This window comes from Dermacentor variabilis, chromosome 10 (assembly GCF_050947875.1).
Source record: "Dermacentor variabilis isolate Ectoservices chromosome 10, ASM5094787v1, whole genome shotgun sequence".
NCBI classification, from domain to species: domain Eukaryota; kingdom Metazoa; phylum Arthropoda; class Arachnida; order Ixodida; family Ixodidae; genus Dermacentor; species Dermacentor variabilis.
This window is the reverse complement of record NC_134577.1, coordinates 71504394-71527227: the sequence shown is the minus strand read 5'-3', so window position 1 is coordinate 71527227 and position 22834 is coordinate 71504394. Positions and strand designations below refer to the sequence as shown.

The following is a 22834-nucleotide window of genomic DNA, read 5'->3' as shown; positions in this document are numbered from 1 at the left end:
TTACGATCTCTTAGGTGTGTTGATAAGGGTAGAACAAATGCAATGCCCACTGAATTATTTGAATAATCTGTGCGTTATCTACTTAGAAAAGACCACCAAATTGATAATCTGGCTCTTTTTTTCTTTTGTACAGCGCATATTGTATGCAGCCTGTCCAAGACGACGGCGCTACATGCAACAGTAATGAAAACCGGAACACTTATTACGCACGACAATGGCTTCATACCATGCACGATTAGCACAATGCGAATCTGCGCCAGCAGCTGCCTTGTGATTAAGAGCACGTAAACTACAGAACGCCGAAGCATCGGAAGCCGCTTAACGCTTTTCATATAGCTCGAAAGATAACTTCTGCTGCTAAATTGTTTAAAAAAGAGACAAAAAACAAATCTTCCAACTACCGTCAAACGCAATGCCTTCAGTTTGAAACGTGTAAAGGTGTTCCCGGAGCGACTAATTTATTGTTCTCTAATTTTTTCGGCTAAGTTGCGGAGCTGTAAGTGACTAAGCTTATCGCAGGTTTCATGCTCCAAAAGCGTTTGTGGTGGCATATAAATAGATTGGGTGAATCTAGAGATTTCTACTAGATATTTCTTCAAGTCTCGTGTTTTGCTTGCTGTAACTTCCCAAAATTATTTAGATTGGTTGCCAGGAACCTTAAAAATACTGCTACTTTTAAACTATGCGAAAACGGCAGCGCACACACTGCTGATGCATGCCCCGCAAACACGGCCTTTCATCCGAGTACGCTAGCAGTTATTCAACTATGCCTGTCTGTTTGAAAATTCTGATGCTAACACAATTTCGAGATATATGCGTAAAGCGTGTCACGAGAATTTCGCTACACATACGGTGCAGCATTCATCGCGGCGGGATCAAGCGCCACTAAATGAGATCTACCACACTGGCTGCCCAACACACACAATCCGCTTAGTGGTAGCTCAGTATCAAGTTAAAACATGGTGTACTTCCTTTTTTACGCACCTAAGCTATAATGATAAAATCAACAAGCACGAGCGATCGCTCGCCGTAAAACATTCCGTATAGTAGAAGCGAGAACAAGAGCGCGTTGGTAACACTGAACTTAGTGTCACACATCACTGCCCCCCTTCCTTTGGCTTCTGGATTGGATTGGCGCGGTTCGCTACGTGCTTGCGCGCGCTTTTCCGAGCGCAGATTGCTGTGCGCCTGGTTTCTGCACTAGGCTTTTGTACAGTTGCTTTTTCGAGCGCAGATCGGTGTGCGTCTGGTTTTTGCACTAGGCTTTTGTACGATCGCTTGTCGCTGCTTGGTGCAGGCGCACAGACTTTGTGCACGCCTGCTTTTTGCACTGGTCTTTGAACACATCGCTCGCTGCTCGCAGTTATATATAATTACGAAGTGAGTAAAGTGAGCGTCGCTTAGTGCGGAAGTGCTGCGCCGCAATGCCGGGAAACATTCATGCAAAAGCAAAGGGTCAGGAAACTGCGCTTTGTTTTCCATTACTTTGTCATGAACCTTCACACTGCGTAGCGCCGAGCGATCGCAACAAACGCAGAAATAAGTCTTTGCAGCGCGTGTGGCCATTAATTGACTCCCACCCCACAGCCATGCGAGGTGCGACTCCAGCAGCGGTGCAGTTACCCTGCAGCCGGCTGAGAGGAGGTGGCGCTTCAGTTTCTGCATGCCAATAACATTCCATTTTTTTGCGTGTCAACGCCCGTGTTTGGGTCCACAAAGTTCACGCTGTGGTTTAGTTTCCCATTGCAGATTGAGGCTCGCTCCGTTAGCATCCACTAAGTTCGGCATGCAGTTGTATGCGGCATATTCATCACTGTGGATGGTGGTCCACGGTTCAACGTAGGCTGCAATAATGGGGCCTAGCGTCGCCGCGTCTCGTCTGTCGACCTTGAATAGTCGGAGCTGCCCGGTGATCACGCAGATCATGCCGAATACCCATGGTCCACGATTTGCAATGCCGCCGTGATTTTGGCGGCTCGGCGGAACGTTGTCGCCCGTCATCAGGCGGCCTCGATTGTATTTTCGCTCGCCGCGAAGGAGGCATTCATCAATTTGCACAATCCTCCCGGGGCCACCGAGTGGGGGTCGCGCCAGCAGCTCATCCCGCACAACCTCACGAGCTATCACGGGCGTTCACACGCAAAAAAAAAAAAAAAAAAAGTTATTGGCAGCAAGTGAAGCGCCACCTCCTCTCCGCCGGCTGCAGAGTAACTGCACCGCTGCTGGAGTCGCACCTCACACATGGCTGTGGGGTGGGAGTCAATTAATGGCCACACGCGCTGCAAAGACTCATTTCTGCGTTTGTTAGAAGCGATCGCTCGGCGCTACCCAGTGTGAAGGTACATGACAAAGTAATGGAAAACAAAGCGCAGTTTTCTGACCCTTTGCTTTTGCATGAATGTTTCTCGGCATTGCTGCGCGCTTACATACACGGTACGCCCGCGGCGCAGCACTTCCGCGCTAAGCGACGCTCACTTTGCTCAAGTGCGAGCAGCGAGCGATGTGTTCAAAGACCAGTGCAAAAAGCAGGCGCGCACCAACTCTGTGCGCCAGTACCAAGCCGCGACGAATGGAAAGCAGCGACAAGCGATCGTATAAAAGCCTAGTGCAAAAACCAGACGCACACCGATCTGCGCTCGAAAAAGCAACTGTATAAGAGCCTAGTGCAGCAACCAGGCGCACAGCAATCTGCGCTCGGAAAAGCGCGCGCAAACACGTAGCGAGCCGCGCCAATCCAATCCAGAAGCCAAGGAAAAGGGGGGAAGTAATGTGTGACGCTAAGTTCAGTGTTACCGAGCGCGTTATCAAACCATGTCAACGACAAACCGACACTATACCCCAGTCGCCTGCGCTACGTGCAGCCGGTTCGCGCTACGAAATGCGCTCACATAATCATGAGGTATTGACGCAAAACGTCTTTGATAAAGCTTACCATTCAATGTAGTTGACTTGTGATGCCACAAAGAAGACACGCATACACAGACACCAACGTTCAGGGAGACACCGCACACCGGCACAACCGTTTACGTGCCTGGCGCACTCGTTGAGACGGCGCACAGCCGCGCATGCGCAAGAACTCCGAGCATGCGCAGGAGCTCCGCGCGGAGGGCGTGCGCGCTCGGAGGAGTGTGAGCGCCTTTTCCTCCTTCATTTTTTTCTTTGTCTCTTTCTCTCTCTCTGATGCGCCATGCGCGCCGGAACGGGTGGCTTTTCTTTTCCGTTATGCATTTTTTTCGTGGACGAAGGATTATGCGCTGGCAGGTTGTAAGACAAACGCTGTGGACTATCGTATCAGACTGGAACGCTAACATGAATGCGCTGTTTGTAAAAGCCGTTACGGTGCCCTTCAGACATTTTAGACGCATTATTGTCAGCGTCGATGAGTAATACAGCGTATTTGTAGCATATCTTCCAGCGTACCGCTAAATGTGATGCCCGCACGTATGTTAGTGCTAATTTTCTGTTCCGATGATAGGTCAAAGCAATCAGTACAGCATTGAGGTACTCATATGCGTGGCTGCGCAGGCATACCGCCGGCGAAATACTGGGTGGGCTCAGAGAATTTGGCACCTATTTTAAGTGAATGAGAAACGTTGATGAGTTTATAGTGCAGGATATTAGGCAACAAAAGTCGCCCGATGTTAGTGACGCAGCCGAGATATGAAGACAATGTGAAAAGTATCCGAGAATCGGACGACACACAACGCGAACACCACATGCGCGACATCGGTTCATGGCACATTCACAAAGTCCGCGTTGTCAGCTACAAACATTACGAGTGTCTTTGCTGTTAGCTTGATGCCTGTTTCGAATCCACTTGTATCTGAAGCTGGCGTTCATAACATATATTTTAACAATTGGATCAGCGTTTTGCTTCCGTTATTATACTGCCGCAAAAGTGATGCGACAACTGTGAAGACTGTCTTGGGATTGCCGAGAGTGACTACGTAGATCATATGTGGTCAACAAATGCGGAGGTATACACTATGTGTATACTAAAGTCTACAAATAGGCTCTACAGCAATCTCAGCAGTATACAACTTTAGTGGCTTATATCAAATGCAGCTATGTATTATCCACCGGTACCTGCGCTTGGTTACAGCGTACACGGGTTGGGCCCAGATTAACGATGTTTGTCTATTGTTAATCTATAGACATGCAAGACCACGACAACTCAGAGGTGGTGAATTCACCACCTGGTCTGCGGGCTTTCGCCACTTATTCACCCCCTTTGCCACATCTTCACCATCTGACCTTCACCACCTGGTCTTCGCGAAGTGTACGTCCGGGAAGCAGCCAGGTTTAGGGCCTTCGGGTGCCTGGAAGACCTTGGTGACTCGGACGGTGCCTGCTCCGCCGCGATCCTCGTTCGGTGCAGCTGCACCGAACGCAGACTAGCAGTCTGCACGGTTTGCCCGCCGCGCCAGGGTTGCGGTGCCGTCGTGCATGAACCAGTGCCATATCATCGCGTTCGCAGAGGGCGGGGGGTATGGGAACTCGGAATTACATATTATCGACTTTCTTCTATAGACATTCAATACACCAGGAGTAGAGAAAGAAATAGAAACCTTGTCGACTATTGTCCATAATATAGAGAGTCAACAGACAAAGTATGGACAAAAATAAATAGAAACTGTATCGGCTTTCGTCTACAGGTAGCCCATATAGAGGGGAAGTAGACAAAGAAGAAACAAACTCCCTATCGAATTTTTTCTATAGACCGTCTATAGACTGCGAGTAGACAAAAAGAAATAGAAATCTTATCGACTTTCGTCTACAGAAAGTCTATATACAAAGTATATGGACAAAAATAAATAGACACTGTATCGACGTTCGTCTAAAAGTAGTCCATAGAGGGGAAATAGACAAAAAGAAACAAACACCTTATCGACTTTTTCTATAGACCGTCTATAGACAGCGAGTAGACAAAAAGAAATAGAAACCTTATCGACTTTCGTCTATAGAAAGTCTATATACAAAGTATGGACAAAAATAGATAGAGACTGTATCCACTTTCGTCTATAGGTAGTCCATAAAGGGGAAGTAGGCAAAAAAGACACAAACACCTTATCGACTTTTTTCTATAGACCGTCTATAGACTGAGAGTAGACAAAAAGAAATGCATGACAATGCTAGGAGAGGCCGCGCGCGTCGCTGACCTACGACAGGGGCATTCCAAATCTACGGCTGCGATTGGACAAATGTATGAACCGATGGGGAGATGGGGTGCGTATATTGGTAATTACATGTACGTACCTTATTGTGGCTAACAAAAAAATAGGGGCAAGACTTTCTGATTCCCCCGCATACAATAGGTCTACCATGATTTTTTGTCCTATAGAAAGTCTATAGACAAAGTATGGACAAAAATAGATAGAGACTGTATCCACTTTCGTCTGTAGGTATTCTATAGAGGGGAAGCAGATAAAAAGGAAACAAACACCTTATCGACTTTTTTCTATAGACCGTCTATAGACTGCGAATAGACAAAAATAAATAGAAACCCTATCGACTTTCGTCTATAGAAAGTCTATAGACAAAGTATGGACAAACATAGATAGAGACTGTATCCACTTTCGTCTGTAGGTATTCTATAGAGGGGAAGCAGATAAAAAGGAAACAAACACCTTATCGACTTTTTTCTATAGACTGCGAATAGACAAAAAGAAATAGAAACCCTATCGACTTTCGTCTATAGAAAGTCTAAAGACAAAGTATGGACAAAAATAGATAGAGACTGTGTCGACTTTCGTCTGTAGGCATTCTATAGAGGGAAAGCAGACAAAAAGGAAACAAACACCTTATCGACTTTTTTCTATAGACCGTCTATAGACTGCGAATAGACAAAAAGAAATAGAAACCCTATCGACTTTCGTCTATAGAAAGTCTAAAGACAAAGTATGGACAAAAATAGATAGAGACTATGTCGACTTTCGTCTGTAGGCATTCTATAGAGGGGAAGCAGACAAAAAGGAAACAAACACCTTATCGACTTTTTTCTATAGACCGTCTATAGACTGCGAATAGACAAAAAGAAATAGAAACTTTATCGACTTTCGTCTATAGACAGTCTATAGACTTTATATCAACAAAAGTCCAAATCTATAGAAAGGAAAGGTCGTCTATGAAAAGTCTATAGACTTTCTATAGACAGTCTAAAGTCATTTTTGTAAGGGGGTACTCTATGACGGACAACGTCCTGGCCTGAGGAGGAGGCAATTTTTTTTTTGTTCTCTCCTATAACTTAGTGACTTTGACAGGGCACGCTGAGCCGTATCTCTCGGCATCCAAAATGTGCAGGCGCACGGTTAGGTCAAGAAATAATTTAAAAACAAGTAACATTTAATTGCCACGTATTTCAGCATGGTTAATTGATACAAAATGTACAGCAATTGAGTTGTGCATTCCGGGCACTTGCCGCACTAAATTCACTCATTCCAGGTTACTAGAAGGCCGTCCGCCAGTCGCAGTAACCATGCTGTAACACTACAACGCCTTTGTTCTTAGGTTAAAAATTTAAACCAAGACGTAACTAACATCTTTTATGCCCGCGAACTTGAGAGACAAATGTACGGTCACATCCATTAGTACAAATGCAACAGGCAACGCATGAATGCTTTGACATTGTAGACTGTTTTTTGGGAGCACTCGTAAGGGGGGGGGGGGGAGGGACACGGTCCGCGATAAGGCGGGCAGGAAATAATTGGTCACTATATTTAGCAGAGCGATTTATTTATACACGACAACAGCCGTGGAAAGCATGTTTCGGCATAGGGATGGGGCCGTTGTGACTTCTAACAAACAAAAATGTAGCCAGTAATTTGTGGCGGCAGCATAAGACTAGCAATCCCTTCTTTTTGCTGCGCGCACTTTCGATATCATGGAACACGCGCGTGCGTGTTGGTGTATGTGTATTTGTACGTGTGTAAGTATGTGCGCATGTGTGCCTATATGTGTATCTGTGTGTGTATGTGTGTGCGTATTTGTATGTGCGTGTGTGTATATGTATGTGCGTGTGCGTATTTGTATGCATGTAGGTATTTGTATGTCTGTGTATTTGTAGGTGTGTGGATTTGTATGTGCGTGTGTGTGTGCGTGTGTCTGTGTGTATTTGTATATGTGTTGGTATTCGTATATGTGTGAGTATTTGTATATATGCGTGTATTTTTATGTGTGTGTATTTACATGCGCGTGTGTGTATATGCATGGGCGTGTGTGTATTTCTACATATGTGTGTGTAATTGTATATTTGTGTGTGTTTGTATGTGTGTGCATTTGTATGTGCGTGTGTGCATTTGTATGTATGTGTGTAGTAGTATGTGTGTTCGCGTATTTGTATGTATGCTAGGTAATCACCCTCGGCTTTTCTGTCACAGCAGGATGCGCATTTTATGAAAACATCAAGTTGGAAGTCAATTCAAGCTCAATTCGAAGTCTATGAAAGGCAAAACATTCTTTAGCTCGCTGTGAGCGCGAATGGGGCGGAATCACGGCACACGGCACTCTATGATGTCCAACCTCGCGTGAAGGGAGTTGAAGAAGCGCTGGGCTGTCTAATTTTTTGTATTGCAGTAATTTCGAGATTGTCGTGGACTTTTAGACTGGACTATCTCCGGGATAGGTCCATATTTTACGTATGATGACGTCTTAATTACTTTTAAATAATTTCAGATATTTTAGGTGCCAAAGCTACGATTCGCTTATGCGGCTAACCCGAGTTCAGGAAAAGCATTCGTGGCGTAAACGTTAGAGTATTGGTCCTCTGTACTAACGACCTTCCGTTCCAATAAAGCCGGTGGACAATTATATATATATACCCGCTATGCAAAAGCGGGTGTAACGGGTCAAGTAATAGTTTTTGTCCGGAAGCGATACAGAAGCTTATGAAGCATGCAGCACCGCCGTTTTTTTTAAAGCGAATCTTTCTTTGCCTACTTTCCCAGGTTTTGCGTGGCTACCTGGCTTCAGGGTAGTGTGTGCTGTTAGGTCGGAAAGAGAAGTTGATTAGACTTAGCGAAACATATGAAAGCAATGCAGGTCGGCAATTCGCGACAGTGACATGACAAGAGAGACGAAAACGAAATCTAGTAGAAAGGAGCCTAATACAAGAAGCCCATACTGCACATAACATATTGAAGGACAGTCCAGGAATAGGATGTCCAAGGGCACAAACGGAATTTCCGAGTACGGCCGCTATCTCGGTGGATATGTTTTCAAATATAAAATTAAACTACCAGCGAAGTGGATTATACAACCGTTGCATGCTGACCAAGTGTTAACCTAACAAGTATAATTCTTGAAATAAATTCCCGCGCAAAATCATAATATAGAATGTAGACTAACAGGTCAGTAAAACCCACCGACAAAGCACACTATCACGCATTAATAAAGCACACCGATCAATTATCGGAATGGTTAAATATATTTACTGGATTCACCGATTCACTGTAGTTGGTTTCATTTAAGCACTAAGTATGCGCGCACGCGCATTGTTAGCCTATCCTAGATAATGACGATGTCCCACTACGATTGCGGTATAAAACATGAACATTTCAAACTGGTTTACAGATATGTCTAATGCACATTGATTTGTTTACTAAATAGTTTATTATACGTCGCGGACTGTATGAATTTCTTTAATTTAGCCGACTGGTACGTGCCACTGGGAATACTCCCGTTCTTGACCAATCATCCATAATGGGCATGTCGCGCAATGACTCGAAAGGTGTAGAATTCCTAAATGCTGCTTGATGCATGTCGTACTTTCGGTGCGTATGTCTGTCATCGCCATTCTTCCCTCAACAAGCGTAACACATCGCCTCCGTGCTTGGTGTCATCTCCGTGTATACGTCTGACACAGTGCGTCCGCTTGAATATAAATTTCAGTTAATATAATTCACCGCATTGATAAAGCTTCGCGTCGCAACGTTTCCAACGTCCTTCCCTTGTCTAGTCGTTATGTCACTTGCCCGTGAAACGGCCATTCGCGGGCGTGTTACCATTATGAGACATTATCTACAATTGCCACTTCCTGCGGTGGTAAAATGCGACAGGGCAGGGCGCAGGATGAGTCTACAGAAAAAACAAAATAGCAGACGTGGTGTTTCTCATAGCCTTCAGAGCGTGGAATAAACCTGAAAAAAAGAAGAATAAAAGCAGTTTCGTATAATTACGAGGTTTAGCAAAAACGACGCAACGGTTCTAATGAAATACCCAACGTTGCTTTTCTTTTTTCGTACCAAGTTATGTTCGTGGTCAAAAAAAAAAAAGAAGACATAGAAAGCCAACAGATGAAATTGTTGCGCGCCTACACGCAGGGTGCACGCCCTGAGCCTGTCATTGATGGAAGGCCCTTGTCGACGCCTCGAGATGGAAGGCTTGTGCTTGCAGGCAGCATGGGAAGTGGCGGGGCAGTTGGCACGGCTGGTGGACCACAACGACTAAGTCAGATAGAAATGTTTTACGATGGTAGTTACGTAGACTCTCGTGCTGCACAGTGGGAAGCTTTTCATTATAAGTGCTACCCCGTTCAATACCGCAATTATTCAAAAGCTAAGAAGTTATTGACCGGGCGGAACCACCTACGCAGCCAGCCAGCCGTTTACCAAAATGTTTCTAACATGTCCTTATCTTAGAAAAGCATTTGAACGCAATCACAACAAAACAAAAACGAAAAGCCGGCCAGCCTTTTCCCAGATTATGTTTCTAATATGGGCTGCTCTTCGAAAAGCGTTTGAACGCAATGACAACACAATGAAAACGAAAAATTTTGTCGTAACATGTAAATGGCGCATCTTGCCTTCACAGCTGCTTTGTACTGTGTCGTTCCCTCACAGGAAATTATGTCACAGCCGGCGAAGTATGGAGGCATAGTGTGAGCGCTGCAAACGCTCTGTTTCTTTTCACGTGGGTGGCCGCCTACACGTTTTCGCAAGCAATGGATGCCGATCGATAGCAGACGTAGCACGGTACCAGGTGCAAATTAGTGCCTCGTTTCACGTCGATCGGATGCGCGCACCGGAGAGTTGGTGGCACAAAGCACGGTGGTAACCATTGTTCTTGCCGTGTCTCTCTTGATGTGAATCGTTTCCATGCGCGAACGTGTGCCGGCTTGCTTTGTTGATTGCTTGCGTGCGTACATGCGTAGGCGGCAGTGAAGCGCACATCACTTTGGCGCCTTACGGTTGTGCCATAACACTCGGAGCATAATCTCCCATTCGCGACACTCACTCCAGTTGTTTTCTGTTCCTTTGCGCTTGCCGTTGCTATAGGTCTTCCTGTTATAGGGAACGGGGCGCGTACTCGTTCGTTCAGAAAAAAAAAAAAGAAAAGAAGGTCTACGCCTTGCCGTTATGAGCGCACCTCATTGCAGCAGGAGATGGCCACGATGATTGCGTGAAAGCCAGAAAGGCGTACAATGCACCCTGCAGCGGTTCGTGCACGTGCTGCACAACAGAAATAACGTGCCTTTAGAAACCACAAGGCTCAGCAAACATTTGAGCGACACGCTCTTCTAAATGAGCTCACACCCTAGCAACCAATCAGCTCCAAACCACTCCTTATTTTTCACGTGGGGTTATAGGATACGAAAGTTGTTCGCCACATCGCATAATTATTAGAGTAAGGGGCTCCGCGAGGCTCATGTTTTTAAAGATGCCACAAATGCTTCAGCGATATAATCGCGGTAAACGTTTTTTTTTTTTTCGCTATGATGCGAAAGCTACGAAGGCGGAGCTTCTGCACCTGTATTTGCACACAATGTAGTCTTGGCAAGTTTTGCCAGGCTTTCGGTTTTTTATTCCTTTGACCTTGCATCGCTCTTTTGTATTAGAGAAGGCAGACAGTTCACTCGGTGTAAATTTCTCGAGCTAATCAATGTTTATACACATACAATACACATGTCTATCGAGTTCTGAAGATCGAGCAACGGCAGCCTGCCTCAGAGCCTCGTAGCGGTAATATGATCTCGGCGTCGGTTAGGACTAGGACTCTGAACCGACGCCGAAATACGCAGAGCAGACGTAGCATAAGTTAGCTGCCCCACCTTTCTTTTTTTTTTTTTGTATGTGCCTACGTTTGCGATTTCTAGATGCATTCGCTCGGTGTCCACGCAGACGCTACAAACAGTTGTTTTGTGTTCTTCGCACAGCTTTTTTGCTGCTGAGGTTGTTCAGCAGTTTCTCAGTCGGGAGTGCGAGCGACGAACATTCACCCTAACGCGCAGGCTACAGTTATTGCCTATTAAGCCTATAACTTGCGATGGTCTCGGGTGCGCGCAATACCGAAAGGCCAAACTAAAAATGCACTAACATATCGAAAACAAAACAATACTGTTCTCTATTTTCGCCGTAAGAAAACGTCAACAAAACGGCGGGTACACTTTTCCAGCAGCGATGCAAGCGTCGTTGGACATTTTCGCATGGTAGAGCCCCCCCCCCCCCTCCAAAAAAAGAAAAGTTGTTCGCGAGTATAATGACTTCGGCTGATGTCGGGATCATCATCATCAGCCTGTCTTGATGCCCACTGCACTATCTACACTTTGCGATCTAGGATTGTCCCTGCTACGCGCTAGCGGATTCCTACTCGTGTCTGCAAATTTGCTATTTTCATCACATATCTCTGAATAATTGCGCTAATATTCCAACCAGCATTATGGAAAACGAATCGCCGCAAACAGGCAATAAGCCCAAACCAAACATTCTTCAAACTGTTTGATTATTCGCAAAAAAATGTTTTTAGCTAAGACTGGAACTCTGTGCAGAGTGCACTCAGCCATTGCACCAAGGGGAGCTGTAAGGGTCAAGTACGAGCGTTTACCATCGAAGCCAAATTATGTTACGAAAACTAAAATTAGTCACAAGCCAAAATCAGTTACATAGGCAATAAATCAGTAAGATGGAACAGCCTGCATATGGCGATGTAATACAAAACATGGAACTGTATGGGCATACAAAGAACAGAAGAACATGCTACATACGCGTTAGGTCATAACAAAACATGTAACAAATACGTACGCAGGGGTCCAATATAGCAATGAATTACACGGGTACACGGTCCGCTTTAGCAACTAATCGGCTACATGATTACATATATTTTTTTCCGCGGATTGTACAGGAGGTAAATCTTGGATCGTGCCGCTAAGACCATTCCAGAGTTTAAGTGTCGATGGCAAAAAGCAATATTTGAAACTGTCTAAGTTTGATTCGAATGGATCAAGATTAAGATAATGAGTGCCATGAATTGCCCAAACCAAGCCGGCGCCGTAATGACCCATTATCGTGTATAATCTTAGCGCAAGGAACAAGGCGTACTTTCATGCGTCTTTGTGCAAGTCTGCCTAGCGATAAGTGATGGGCTTGTGACGGAGGGTGAACGCAGTTGTGATACCTGCTACCCTCGCGTGCTACCAGAAGACATAAAAGGTGGCGGGGAGGAGATAGCTACAATTTAAAAAGGTAATTTGAAGATATTAGAGAAACTGCAGTGGAATGAAAGGAAGCGCTACATCTTATTGACCCAGGTCGTGTCCGTTACGTTTCGCGTTACCGACAGCTTGGCGTCTTAATGCCAGTGCAAGTATACCGGAATCGCAGCGTGTATTCAAAATTTTATGAGGTCCGCTACCGGGTCGCCGAAATCATTCGTTCACCACAAGGCCTTGCGGATCGATCGGTCCAGACTACGGACACATATGAGTAACGCTAAGGACAAGACGTGCTTCTTCACTTGAATATAACAGGCTTAACTAATACTCTCACGAGGTAGCAAGTGCGAAAGCACCAGGAGAAAACTTAAATGTTAGTTAATTCGGGTTTAATGGCGCAAGAGCGACTAAGGCCATGCTGCAGCAGCGACAAGTATTGCGTTCTTTCGCAAAAATTTCCCCTTGTTAGCGTCAGTTTCTTTTTCGCACATAGGGCAGACTATTCTTTTTCTCTGATTTCTTCACACTATCATCGTCGTCGTCGTCGTCATCATAATCATCATCATCATAATCATTATCATCCAATTTTATGTCCACTGCAGGACGAAAACCTCTCCTTGCGGTCTCTAATTACCCCTATCCTCCGCCAACCGATTGCAACTAGCACTTGCGAATTTTCTCATTTCATCGCCCCACCTAGTCTCCTGCGTCTTCGCCTGCGCTTCCCATCTCTTCGCACCCATTCTGTAACCCTAATGATCTACCGGTTATCTAACCTACGCATTACATGACCTGCCCAGCTCCATTTCTTTCTCTTAAAGTCAATTCGAATAACGGCTATCCCCGTTTGCTCTCTGATCCGCACCGTTTTCTTCTTCTCTCTTAACGTTACGCCTAAGATTCTTCGTTATACCGTGCTTTGTGCGGTCCTTAACTTGTTCTCGAGCTTCTTTGTCAGTCTCCAAGTTTCTGCTCCATATGTTGGCACCGGTAGAATACACTGATTGTACACTTTTCTTTTTAATGATAATGGCAAACTTCCAGTCAGGATGCCGTATGCGCTCCAACCCATCTTTATTACGGCATAAAAAATTAATTATGGGTTTTACGTGTGAAAACCACGATCTGCTTATGAGGCACGCCGTAGTGGGAGACTCCGGATCAATTTTGATCGCCCGGGGTTCTTTTACGTGCACCTAAATCTAAGTACACGGGTGTTCTTGCGTTTCGTCCGCCATCAAAATGCGGCCGCCGTGGGCCGGATTTGATCCTGCATCCTCGTGCTTAGCAGCGCAATGCTTCACACTTTAGAAGGACTGACTGTTGGGCAAGTTGGTGTGATGTGTGTCTTGGTGTTTTTTATGCACGCTTAGCTTTCGAGTTAGCAGGCTTTAACTTGTTTTTTTTTCTTCTTGTTTTTCAGGCATCTGGAGTAGTTATGGCTTCTCATATGAACCTAGTTATCATTGTAGGACCGTCGTAGTAGTACTTGAGTTATTTCGGATTTGGGCAAAGTGCGCCGCTCTTTTGCTAAGTTGCACAAAGCCTCTAAAACGTGTATATCCTTACATACAATTATATACAATTATTCCATAATGTAATGCTAGTATGCTGGTGCAAGTATAATGAAAATAAATAAAAAAACGAACGTAATTATTCGCGTTGACTGTGCCTTGACTGTCGTAATATTATTTCAGAAATTTACCTGTGGTATAGGATACAATAAACTTCTTTTGTTTAATTAAAAATTGTGCATTGTCATTACTTAGGAGCTTGAAATAAGCAATCGATAATGGTGACGTGTGCGACAGCCCCTCCCCCCCTCTCCCTAAAAAAATAAATTTCAGCGTTCCCGCATTATAAAGGAGTCGCGTGATGAACAAGATTATGCAAGGCGCACTTTGAGTGTTTGTGCATGTTTCTGAATCAAACTTGCATCACAGGGCTCAGAGGGATCCGGCCATGTATTGACACTTTTTTCTGAGATGATGGTATAAAAATATGAATAAACGCAAAATAAATGCAACGAGAACCAAAAACTCGCTCACACGCTCAGTAAGCAACTGGGCGGACTGCTCACCAAGCCCCATTGCCCATTTTGGTTACACTCGAGAAGTGTGAGCGCGCCGTATAGGGAACGTTTGAGCGCATTTCCCCCCCAATTTCTGCATAATTCGAAGTCACGACCACATGAAGCCAACAAGCAATAACAGAGAAGCGTAGCGGAAATTGCGCGTTTATTTATTTCAAATGTAAAAATTATGAACGAAGCGAGGCCAAAGTGCATCAAAAAACAAGTGGCCGCCGGTATGATACGAACCCATGCCTTCGTTTTACGCTCCCTATACTCTTACCATTTGAACTACCGCGGAACCATTTCTCCGTCTATTTTCTTGTTCATTTATGTATGTGTGTTAAAGTTAAACCCGGCAGTGCATTATAAACAGTACCGCCACTCATGGCGTTGGCAGCGAATGAAGGGCACCCTTCCTGCCGTAAGGCGTCACGTGATACCTAAACTTGGGAGAAGGCAACTGGCCAGTAAACCCTCGCGTGCTACCAGAAGACATAAAAGGTGGCGGGGAGGGGATAGCTACACTTTAAAAAGATAATTTGAAGATATTAGAGAAACTGCAGTGGAATGAAAGGAAGCGCTGCATCTTATTGACCCAGGTCGTTTCCGTGTATTCAAAAATTTATGAGGTCCGCCAGCGGGTCGCCGAAATCATTCGTTCACCACAGGGCCTTGCGGATCGATCGGTGGATGCTACGGACACATACGAGAAATGCTAAGGACAAGACATGCTTCTTCACTTGAATATAGCAGGCTTAACTTATACTCTCACGCGCTAGCAGGAGCGGAAGCACCAGGAGAAAGCGTAAATTTTAGTTGCTTAATTCGGGTTTAATGGCGCAAGAACGACTAAGGCCATGCTGCGCCAGCTACAAGATATTAAGCAATCAAATGTTAAAGAAGCGAAAGTTGCGTTACATTATAGTCCGTGCGAAAAACCGGTTTCTTCTAAACAGCCCAACAAGTCAGTGAAGGGCACTAGCGGATCATTTCACAGTATTGAGCAGAGTGTAAAGGTATGTGTAGGTTACGGAGATTCCGTAAAAGCTTCCGCCTCTGTGTTTCAGTATGTGGACATGTCATAATAATGTGCATCACTTTAAGGGATTCACAACACATCTCGCAAGTTGGCGCGTTTTCGTTTTGAAGTGAAAAAAATTGTGTGTCAGTTCTGTATGCACAATTAGAAGTCGACAGAGGATCAGATCATAGAAGCGTTGCTGGTGACTGCACGACTTCGACTCGCCAAGCAGGGGTTTTCTTGTGTGTAACTTGTTATTTATGCAAGAGTCCCATGGTGTGTTCAAACTATTAACTGGGGGACATCGCATCTAGCAAGCGAGACGTAGCAGTGCAGAAACGACGGCCAGCGGCCTTTCGGTGGACTTACACCCCTGTTTGAAGCCCTTTAACTATTTAAGCAAATGTCGTTGTATATTCGGCGCGCAGTCGCTAATGCCAGCTTAGATTCGACAACGTGCAGTACTATGCGCGGCTCATGCATCCTGATCGATAAGCCCGTCTTGTTACCCCACTGGCAATAACATTTACGAACTTTCCGAAACAGCGAGCGTATCTGGCGTGATAGCCACTGCAATGATAACAGCAAATCAGTTCTCCGGAAATCCGCGAGTTGGAGGAAGTTTTATGTAACGAAAAAAAAAGAAAAAGAAAATGTCCACTCGACAGCGGCCCGAGTTACAAAGGAAGCCCGCAGGGGTTCCACAGTTCAAAGAACATCGGTCTATAATCGGGTAATCTAACCAGGACCAACGCTTTCCTGGCGCGGCCATCCTACCATCTCAGCTAACCAAACGGATTTGCCCTGTGATCTGTTAGGATTCTGGTTAGTTTGCATAGCTAGGCAAGGGACTCGGAAAGGCTCAGTTCCTGGGTTCGGTCCCGCGAGCAAGACGAATTTTTCATGAACTACAAAGCTTTTGGGCCGACGAGGCAAGGCCTCGGAGACCACTCATGGCTCGGGTCGTTAAACTTTGCCGGATTTACAATAACGCTGTTTCCATCCATCCATCTTTCGGATAAACCTTTAGGCGTTTCATTTGTAGTTTTGCCCTACTATAAGGTGGCCGACAATTTTTTTCCTTTCATCGCAATATGACCACGAAATCTTGAAAGCGATTCCTTTATAAACAATTTAAACAGGTGTATACCAATAACTTGTTCCATGTTACATTTGTGCCCCCACCCTTTTTTTTTTGTTTTGCAGACGACATTATTACTGTGCTTCAGGCTATGGATTCTACAAGGAAGCTTCCCCGAATTTTCCGAGATGGACAACCCTGCTTCCTTCTCAGCAAAGCGTGGAACGAGGTGAACAATATAATATAAGCAAACTAACAATATTTACAAAATCTTCTCATTTGAACAGTATGAGTTAGGCACGGGTTACATTACACACATGCGTCGGTAAGACTTGATCTGGGGAGCGCGCGAGGGCGTTGTGTCAAATTATTTCTTAGTGAGTGCACTGAATATTGCGAAAAGGAAAAAAAAGAAGACAGGAAGAGATGCTGATGTTTCAAAGCTGTGCATGAAATGCCGTTACATTTACTCCGCGTAAGCGATCGATCGATCGATCGATCGATCGATCGATCAATCAATCAATCAATCAATCAATCAATCAATCAATCAATCAATCAATCAATCAATCAATCAATCAATCAATCAATCATTAATTCATCATTTACTAACAATTAATTCACTACCTAATGAATTAGAACTGCTCCGAGAAGCTTTCTTTTCCCACATTTGCGCAATCTTCACAAAGTCTACCGCAAGGGCAGTAAACTAGATGTAAATATCGGCGCTCCTGATAATGTAAGAAGTACCATGTGCGCGATAAATGCTCCATAGCCAGAATAATAATTCTGGCTATATCTGTTGATTGTAACTTGTATTCCGATATTCGTGCTAAAAACTTTCGTTTGCTGAAAAACAAATATTAGAGCACGCTAGCAAGTGCTTTGCCGGTGGAACGCTCCTCATGTATGCGTTTGAAAGGCAGGCTAAGAATTGGACTTCCTTCTTGGTCACCTGGTCAAAACTGGTCACGTACTTCTGGGTCTAAATTATGAAACAAGACTACAATTGTACTTATGGTTGAGATACAATATCCCAAAATAAACCATACAAATTTTTTCTTACGATTGCATTAATAAGTACCGTCTGCTGAACGAGAAGTTTCAGAACAGCTATAAGCAATAAGAGAAGCGTCACGCAGGAAGAAAATCAAGGAAAATATAGTAATAATGAACATCTAGAAGAATATGTTGTGAGAAAATTTCACCTTTGTCGCAAAAATAAATGTTGAATCCCATATAAACCAAGGTTTTATTAAGCATTAATTTTGCAGCAGCAATTATTGCGTTTTCTTTTGCAAAGATATCATTATGTTGTGTTTAAGTAAAAGAAAAAGATTACCGTGCATTTGTTGCACTCGGTTAAAAGAACGAGGTTCGATCTAAAGGTAAATTTCATTTATGTGTACCCGCCGTAGCTGCTTAGTGTCTGTGGCGTTGAGCTGCTAAGCACGAGTTCGTGGGATCGAATCCCGGCCACGGCAGCTGCGTTTCAATGAGGGCGAAATCCTAAAACATCCGTGTGTTTAGATTTAGGTTGACGTTAAAGAGCCCCAAGTGGTCCAAATTTCCGGAGCCCCCCGCTATGGCGTACCTCATCATAAGATCGTGGTTTTGGCATGTGAAGCCACATAAAAAAAAATTGATTTATGTGTGCTGAAACGACACTGAATCTGTGTTAAGGGCGCCTGAAAAGAAATAACGGAACACGTTAACAGCAATGCTGAAGCACTCAAAAACTGCGCGAAACTCCATGCCGCCACCTTACTGAATAAAAAGGATAGCTGATGCCCACTGACTGACGCTTTCCATGTCTTCTTTCATGACAGGCTGCTGACTTACAGCTACCTGTGCGCCTTCAACGCCTGGCTCGTCTTGTGTCCACGTACCCTGTCTTACGATTGGCAGATGGGCAGCATACCTCTCGTGACGTCACCATTTGACTCCAGGAATATGGCAACACTGGTTATATTCGCTTCGCTAGCAGCCCTCAGCTGGCGGGCCATGAGCCCGTGGCATCGAAAAGGCAACGTGAGTCGAAATATTGTTATGCATATTTTTTTCTTCGTGCATGAGCTAGCAAACAACCAATCATCATTGCACGGTTACGAATACGCAACTTGTGTCTGTTTATCGCACTGGTTGTAAGTCACGCGACGTGGGAACATTGTTCCACGTTCTCGTGCACTAAACTTGTCATTTTGTGGCAGTTGTATTATGGGCACATCACAGAAGAAAATACCGTAACCTAAAACTTCAGATCAGAGAAATCGCCGTTGGGCATCGCTTGACCGGATAGTTACTGTTAATTATTCTCGAAGGCATACTGATCTGCTTGAATATACTAAAGTGCTATGCGGGGTAATGATGTGTGTGGGGATTGTGTTGATGTAGTATGCGCTATGTATTTATATATGCATGAGGAGTATGAGCATACATATACCCATATCTTCAATGCCGAGCATATGCATTCCGCACCAGGCCGGCTGCTGATAATGCTACGCATATCTTTGCCAGTTTCCGTTCAGGGAGGTTCCACTTAATTTTGTTTTGCCTCGGTTTAACGTATCCTTCCGTTTTGGATCCTCACTGGCCGGGTGTTTAGCATTGCGTCCCAGCCTGCTTGTTGCCCCCCTCCTCCATTTCGGTATATGCCTAGGTATTTTTGTTCAAGTTTTAACGCCTCCTTCTTACGTATGGCGTATGGGTAACGGCGGAAGCGGACAGCCTCGTATAATGTTTAGCGCCGGCGCGCCTACTGTTATCGCCGACAGTAGATTGTTTGTCACGTTAATGAGGATAGCAGCCATTAACCGCGCACAAAACGGGCCTAAAACTGCGAATTCTCTCCCTGTATTGGAAAAGAGGTTTTCGGGCTTCACATACAATTTTTCGACCGACTCGCCATATGTGTAATACTGCTGATAAAAATTAAATACCGGTGTTTTACGAGCCAAAATCACGCAACCCGACAACGGCGTGCCTTATAATAAGGCACGCCGTTGTGGTGTGGCTCCGGAACAATTTTGACCACCTAGTCCTTTAACGTGTGCAGAATGCACGGTACACGGACGCTCTTGCATAAGGCTCGAAGCGGGGTTTCGATACTTTTCCACACGAAGGGCTGAATGTGTGTGCTTGCGGGTGTGCTTTTGTGTTTGTGCGTGAGCTGGGAGTGATTTGGGCGATCGCTGCAGGCATTAATTCGGCACCGTTTTCAATTTCGCATGAAGTCTGCCGGTGAGCCGAGACCGCAGTGCTGCTACTGCAGGACACCCAAGCAACTGCACGATCCTTCTTCGGGACTACTGGTTGCACTGCTTCTTACTGTGCTGCCCTTCCTTCCGGCGTCCAATCTATTTGTGAACGTCGGCTTCGTTGTCGCCGAGAGAGTTCTCTACATTCCCAGGTATGGAACAGTGGAATCTGGACGGACAGGTATGACAGCTGTGCCAATTGCAGTGATTGCATGCGTACCTGCGTGCCCAGTTGTCCGGAGGTTTTCGAACCGTGCTGTCTTCTTAATGGCGTCGAATACAAATGTTTGAGAAAATGAACATTGGAATGTTTGATGAAATATCGAGCATGAAAAGAAAATGTGGTTTTAACGCCCCGAAGCTGCACTGTGGGTTAGGATGGAAGATGCCGTAGAGATCACAGGAAGAAGTTTCTTCACCACGTGGTGTTCTTGTACATGCACTATATGTACAGTAGACGAGCGTGCTTTCATTCCGTCCCCCTGTTTTAATGTGGTTGTCGCAGCGGGGATCGAACCCCTGACTTCGCGCTCTGCAGCGCAACGCCATAGCCACTGAGCTCTGCAGAGGGTGCCCAATAACTTTTAACATTTTAACAATTTTTACGAAAACAATTTTTAACGAAAGTGCAATAGAAAGTTTCTTCGGAGCACCAACGTTTCGCCACGAGAGGCTTATAATATTACGTCATTTCGTACATCTAATGTAGTTAATAACTTGACGTGATACTGTCCAGAAAGTAAACTGCTTTAATTAAAGACAGATCGTGACAACAAATCCTTTGACTCCCTAAGGGGAAGCACGCTTCTTTTTTAATAAAAAATTAAGAAAAATATTGGACAGTGTTGCCCTCTCCAGACGTTCGTGGAAGAACATACGCGGTTCGCCTGCAAGCAGAATCATTTGAAAACGTCTCCGTTTGCATCGGCCGGTATACCTCCTTGCAGACTGCAACAACTGTTGCTTTCTCTTATATAATTTGAACGGGAAGAATATTCGACAAATAGGAATAGTAAATTCTTAAAATCGAATATGTATAGAATAGCAAGAAATATTCGGTTCGTGTGCTAAATTCGATCGTTCGCACGCTCCTAAACATAACCGGCGCCGAGGGACCACACAGCAGAAGCACTTGAAATGATAAAGTGCCAATGTAAAAACTAAAAGTTATAAAGGACATGCAGATTACTCCGAAAGTAAATTTTTTAGGCTTGTCACTCTCAATGCTTCTCCATTATCCCGTAATATATTAGAATGTTGCGCTAAATTTTAGTTAGCAATTTTATTACACTTACATAGCGTTTTCTTCCGTTTTCACGTAAGATTAGCGCGAGCAAGAAAACAAGGATTCATAGACGTTATACGAGAACCACAGACATGGCGAAAAGTGGAGTTTTCTGATGCGTGCGCTTGTTGTACATTTGCTTAACGTTGCCTTATTGGTAATGCAAGCATTTAAGAGGAAGCTTTAGCTCGGGCCCAACTCCCGACTCGGCCTATCCAAATACATGTAAAACGCAAAAACGTTTTCTTGAGATAACCCCTGGACCGACTTTAATGAAATTTGTTGCATTTGAGAGAGAACGTTAAATACTAGTGACTGTTGAAGCATAATTTCAATTTAGCGCATGAATTCTGTTAAAGCAGTTTTCAAAAATGTGAAAGTTTAAAAAAATAGACGCAGAAATTTTATAAATTATTGGCTCTGGGTCAAGAACAGACATTGCGGTTTTGTCAATGGCATCTTTTAGAAGATTAGAGGTAACAGCGATCCCTAAATTTCGCCTTGGCTGTCAGAATACGTTGTGCCAGTTGAAAGTTTGGCAGAAATATGTGAAAACATACCTTACGAGTATGTTAAATAATAATAATAATAATAATAATAATAATAATAATAATAATAATAATAATAATAATAATAATAATAATAATAATAATAATAATAATAATAATAATAATAAGTCTTAGTGTTGGCGGACGCTAAGGAAAATAAACATACACACGCAAATAGAGAGAAAAATACATGAAATAGGAAACGACAATTATATAAGGAAACAGTTTACAATCAACAAAAGCCAATATGAATTCACAGCCTAAAGACGGAGACAATGACGAGCAATGTGTGAGAGTCAATAAAAATAAATTAATCAATCCAACCTTTAGATTATGTCCCCCGAAAATAATGAGGTTTTATACAGGTGCACAGGAAACCTTACGGAAAGATAACGACAGCTTAATAAAAAGGGTACTAAAGAAAAAAAGATGCACTTACAGAAAAGCGATTCGGGCATAATATTGGCACACAACAAACGACACGGAGAGTTGCTTAAACAAGCTGTTATCTATCGACATTGGTAAGGTGAACTAAAAATCAACAGAACATTAGTGAGCAATTAAAATGAAAATGGAAATAACTGTGCAGCTAAATAGACAAACGTAAGGGAAAGTAAATAAAGAAAAAGGAAACGATTCGTGTAAAATACATGTAAATGCAATGCACCAAGAACAATAAAGCTACGAGAAAAAATAAATGCTGAAACATTAGGTAAGCTGAAAAGTACTAAATCACATGGCGAAGGAGAGCATGTGCATACATTGAAAAAAAAAAAAAACTACCACACCACAATACGAAGCTGTGCAGAGAACGACGAAAGCGACGGATGAAAAAATATAAAGATCAGCGAAATAGCTATTACACAGATTTTGAATTCTCTACTCATCCGGATGTTTGCTGTGACAAGCAGGAGCGAAGAATGATCCGTGCTCCCTCGCGACTTTCTGCAGGCTGAGAAGCGCGGCACAATTAGGTAGCTCAGCGCAGTTCAGTTTTCTGTGAAGGAGCTTATATATAGAGAAACACAAGGTCTGCGCGAATACATCAGCAGGTTAGGGACGGTATTGAGAATAAAGTGGAAGCGCTACAAGATTTACCAATGCTAACGCTAGAATGACGGCGGTAAATTGCTACAAACTTTTTTTC

The 22834-nt window shown here is 44.1% G+C and overlaps 1 protein-coding gene across 1 annotated transcript in view; it reads left to right on the top strand.

The window, feature by feature from the left end:
- The window catches only part of LOC142560698 (protein O-mannosyl-transferase TMTC1-like), a 118618-nt gene that overhangs the window by 70119 nt on the left and 25665 nt on the right, over positions 1-22834 (top strand). The window contains exons 6-8 of the mRNA XM_075672958.1: positions 16726-16829; positions 18427-18628; positions 19831-20006. Coding sequence (XP_075529073.1) covers positions 16726-16829; positions 18427-18628; positions 19831-20006 — 482 coding nt within the window. The remainder of the gene's footprint in view (positions 1-16725; positions 16830-18426; positions 18629-19830; positions 20007-22834) is intronic.